This window comes from Peromyscus eremicus, chromosome 16_21, assembly GCF_949786415.1.
Source record: "Peromyscus eremicus chromosome 16_21, PerEre_H2_v1, whole genome shotgun sequence".
Taxonomy (NCBI): Eukaryota; Metazoa; Chordata; class Mammalia; order Rodentia; family Cricetidae; genus Peromyscus; species Peromyscus eremicus.
Window position 1 is genome coordinate 11,206,787 of NC_081432.1, and position 4,330 is coordinate 11,211,116.

Here is a 4,330-nt window from a genome sequence, read left to right on the forward strand (position 1 = left end):
TCCTTTTTCTGTGGCAAGATAGCCAGCCTGCTGTCAAATTCTGGGAATGTCACCACAGGCTACTCCAGCCCCCAGCTATCTTTGAATCACAACCAAAACTATCAGAGTAAGTAAGCCTGGTGCTGTGGTAAATGCCTGTAGTTCTGGCACTTGGGAGATGGAAGAATGGGGACCATGAGTTCAAGACCACTCTGGGTGACATATTAAGTTTGAAGTCAACCTGGACTACATGAGACCCTGTTTCAAAAAAACCCAAAACAACCAACCAAATCAATCAATCAAACATAAAAATTCCCTGCAAATCCAGGCAGGGTGGATCTCTCCTAGAGTCCCAGCTATTCGGGAAGCTAAGGCAGGAGAATCAATGGAGCCCCAAAGTTTGAGACCAGCCTGGGCAATATAACAAGACCCTCAGTGTCCAAAATTAAGTAAATAAATAAATGGAAATAAAACTAGGGAAACATTCTGGTTCCCCATGTGGGCCACAGGTCACAGCTATTCTAAAAGATTCAGATAAAGTCAGTAATCAGTGATGGACCGTCACTGTGCAAGACGTCGAGGGCGGGGAAAGGGAGGAAGGGAGGGAGGGAGGGCGGGGAAAGGGAGGAAGGGAGGGCGGGAGGGAAAGAGAGAGGGGGAGAGGGAGGAGGGGGAGGAAGAGGAGGGGGGAGGAGAGGGGGAGGGAGAGGGGAGTGTGGTGTGACTAATCCCTCAACCATGCCGCACAGCCTTCCAGATCTCACGGAGTGATAGGGGAGATTCAGTGTTCTCAAACGACCTCCTCTACATGGGGCAGCTGGACCATAGACAGTTCTCCCTTAAGGCAATGTTCCTAGCAGCCTGAAACAAACTTTACCCATTGGAGGGGGATACCTCAGAGAGCAACCCCTAAGATTCCCTTCCGCGGTAACCGAGAGCTGGGAGCTGAGCGGTCCAGTTTCCGGCAAGCTCTCAGTACAGCAAAGCAGAGCTTGGCTATTTCCCGGTCTGGGTGACACTAAAGTCCTGGGCTGGATCTCTGGCACCACAGCTCTTTGGAACAAAAGGCCTCCCGAGAGCGTGCGCACTTCAGCCCTCCTCTCGGTGCAAAATCCTCCGGAGCAGCGCCCTCCAAAGATCAACAGGCGTCAGCTGTGCAGGACGGGAAAGCTCAAGCTTGACCAACAGAGGCTGGGCTTTATTAGTGGAGCCATATTAGTGGAATCGCCTGCACTTGCTAGCGCTGGCTTACGCAGTCCATCCGTACCATCTGTGCAGCTGCCACCATGGGTTTGGAGATCTACCTCGACCTGCTGTCACAGCCCAGCCGCGCGGTCTACATCTTCGCCAAGAAGAACGGCATTCCCTTCCAGATGCACACCGTGAATATAATCAAAGGTTGGACCAAGCCCGGTACCCATCTACCCCTAGACCATGTCAGTCCTTCACCCATTGGTGGGTACAGTCCCACCCAGTGCCGTCCACCAGGGAATGCCCTCTTTGGAGTGGCCTTAGTTCAGAGCCCTCACTAAACTTGAATTCTGCTTTGGCAAGGAAGATAGGGTGGTACTTTCTGCCCTGGGGCGTAGGGGAGAAAAAAACGATCTGCAGAGTTCCTCTGTGCTTTGAAGGCACGCTACATTTAGAGTTACAAAACCCCGGAGACTTTGCAAGGGAAGAAACACACAGCTGAGCCACCTCTGTGCCGTTGGTCCGGGTCCCACACGGGTTTTGGCCGCTTCGACCTTGCTCTGGGAGGGGGCTCGGGTTACAAAGAGAGGGAAGATACAGAGGTACTACTGCCCGAGACCTTGAACACATTTTCTGGCTTCTTCCTTCCCAGGACAGAACTTGAGTGAGCAATTCTCCCAGGTGAACTGCCTGCGGAAACTTCCTGTCCTCAAAGACGGAAACTTCGTGTTGACCGAAAGGTGCAGCTGTAAATAAACCCAGAGCCTCACGCTTCCTGTGCGTGGGGTGAGGGGAGGGGGGCGTGACCCTGGCAGAGACCCACCCCAGGCCGTGAGGGGGCGTGGCTAGAGCAGACTGGGAATGAGGCCAGGATGACTGGAGATTGATCCAGCATGTCCCAATCCCTGTCCTGTTACTTCTGCTGGACCCCCAACCCTACCCTTGAGGCCTCACCACCGTGACTGAGAAGTATTGGAAGGCGTCAAGGGGACATTTGTGTGTGTGTGTGTGTGTGTGTGTGTTTGTGTGTCCGTCTCTCGGTTGCACGCACCTGCACTACAAAGAAGAAAGATAGTCCAGACACAGGGGTAGGGGATGAGACTAGAAGGGAGTCCTTCAAAGTGAGAATCCTTGAGGCCCCACTGAAGAATGGGAAACAGCCAAAGGTCCTTACAGCGCCCCCTTCTCACGGTCCCCAGCTCAGCCATCCTGATTTACCTGAGTTCCAAGTACCAGGTGGCAGACCACTGGTACCCAGCTGACCTGCAGGCCCGTGCCCGAGTCCATGAGTACCTAGGCTGGCATGCCGATAACATCCGTGGCACCTTTGGAGTGCTCCTGTGGACCAAGGTGTGCAGGGTCCTCTGGGGAGGGGTCGAACCTTGGGGGTCCGGTAAGAGTCAAGGTTACACACTGAGCACTCCATTCTGCCAGGTGTTGGGGCCACTCATTGGGATCCAGGTTCCAGAGGAGAAGGTGGAACGGAACAGAAAGAACATGGTCGCGGCTCTGCAGCGTCTGGAGGAAAAGTTCCTTGGGGACAGGGCTTTCCTTGCTGGCCAGCAGGTGACACTGGCTGATCTCATGTGTCTGGAGGAGCTGATACAGGTATGAGACCAATGGGTGGAATAGTAACTAAGGGCAGGGTCCTTCTTCTCGCTGCTTCTCTAAGTTAGAGGCACTGTAGCCTAGGAAAAGCCAGAATCACAGAGGGGACCCCTGAGTGACTTGCTTCCCGCCTGGGTGGGAGGCAGCTTCTGGCTACTGGAATGGATCACGCTGCCCTGGACCTCCTCTGGGGCTGTGTCCATGATGCCTATGCTGAGTTGCCAGCATTGGGGTCTCATTAGCTCTCTAACTTTCACATTTTTGTCCCTGCAGCCGGTGGCTCTTGGCTATAATCTGTTTGAGGGACGGCCACAACTAAGAGCATGGCGAGATCGGGTGGAGGCATTCTTGGGTGCCGATCTGTGTCAGGAGGCCCATAGCTCCATCCTGAGCATCTTGGAACAGGCAGCCAAAAAAATACTACCAGTTCCCCCTCCAGAGGCCCACGCTGGCATGCAGCTTCGAATTGCTAGGATTCCCTGAGTGGTCTGACTAGCAGTAAAGTTTCATGTTGTTTCTTGGCTCCTTTTATCTTTTCTATTTGCCCAAGGCCTTTTCCTGGCTTCCTCTCTGGCTCTGGGAGGAGCTTTGCACAAAAGAGACACCAGGTATCCTTAGCATGCTTCTCTTGAGGCACAGTATACATAACCAATAAGAGACCAAAATGAATAATACGCTAAAAACCAGTAATACAAAGAAAAACCATTCAAAAGTTAGCACACATCTGTACTTTATTACAATAAAAAGTCTGACTATTTTAAGTAATAAAGAGTTATTGGTTTTATTACATTGTCCTATAATATGCATGGAATAAAATTATGTCTCAGTAAACATTATGGATAATCAAAGGAAAGTCACAGATAACAAATCCACATAAAATTATCACATAGGCAAAAAGATAGTAAACAACAACCCATTTAGGGATATAGATGATCTTTTACAAGACTTGGTCTTTGAACTATAGGACGCAAAAGATTTCTTTGGGCAAACACTCCTGTCTTCCCAGAGAGTTTCCCAGTAACAACAAACAGTGGGATTTATCTACATTGTTATACAAACCTCCATGTGTGTCCATGGGAGAGAACTCACAACAGAAGGGATTTAATATAAAGAATTAAAAGGTCAACCAGATGGATCCGTCTGTAAGGATACTTATAGCCAAAGCTGACGTGGGGTGATATTTTGTTTGTGACCTAACAAATAAATCGTGCCTGAAGATCAGAGTGCAGAGATAAGCCACTAGTTAGCCTGAAAGGCCAGGCAGTGGTGGCACACACCTTTAATCCATTTGCCAGATGGATCTCTGTGAGTTCAAGGCCACCCTGGGCTACACAAGATTGATGCAGTCTAAAAGAGAAACAGAGCAGTGGTGAACACACCTTTGATCCTAGCACTTGGGATCTCACACCTTTAATCCCAGCACTAGGGAGGTGGAGACAGGAAGTGATATGGCTGAGTAGAGAGAGGAATATAAGGCGGGAGGAGACAGGAGCTCAGGCTCTTTAACTATATTAAAGGAATATAGTTAAATTCTATGAGTTTTATGTGTTCA

General features: G+C 50.3%; 1 protein-coding gene across 1 annotated transcript; it reads left to right on the top strand.

Moving 5' to 3' along the window:
- The first annotated feature begins 717 nt into the window (after nucleotides 1-717).
- LOC131926280 (glutathione S-transferase theta-2) lies at nucleotides 718-3,562 on the top strand. Its single transcript, XM_059281616.1, has 5 exons — nucleotides 718-1,377; nucleotides 1,823-1,910; nucleotides 2,370-2,520; nucleotides 2,605-2,778; nucleotides 3,052-3,562. Exons 1-5 carry the CDS (start codon nucleotides 1,266-1,268, stop codon nucleotides 3,259-3,261), a joined length of 735 nt encoding a protein of 244 aa, XP_059137599.1. The 5' UTR covers nucleotides 718-1,265; the 3' UTR covers nucleotides 3,262-3,562.
- Nucleotides 3,563-4,330: the final 768 nt, after the last annotated feature.

Coding starts and splice junctions, on each gene's coding strand:
- LOC131926280 (XM_059281616.1), top strand. CDS start 1,266: ATGGGTTTGGAGATCTACCTCGACCTGCTGTCACAGCCCAGCCGCGCG. Junction 1,911..2,369: donor AACTTCGTGTTGACCGAAAG/GTGCAGCTGTAA, acceptor CACGGTCCCCAG/CTCAGCCATCCTGATTTACC. Junction 2,779..3,051: donor GTCTGGAGGAGCTGATACAG/GTATGAGACCAA, acceptor TTGTCCCTGCAG/CCGGTGGCTCTTGGCTATAA.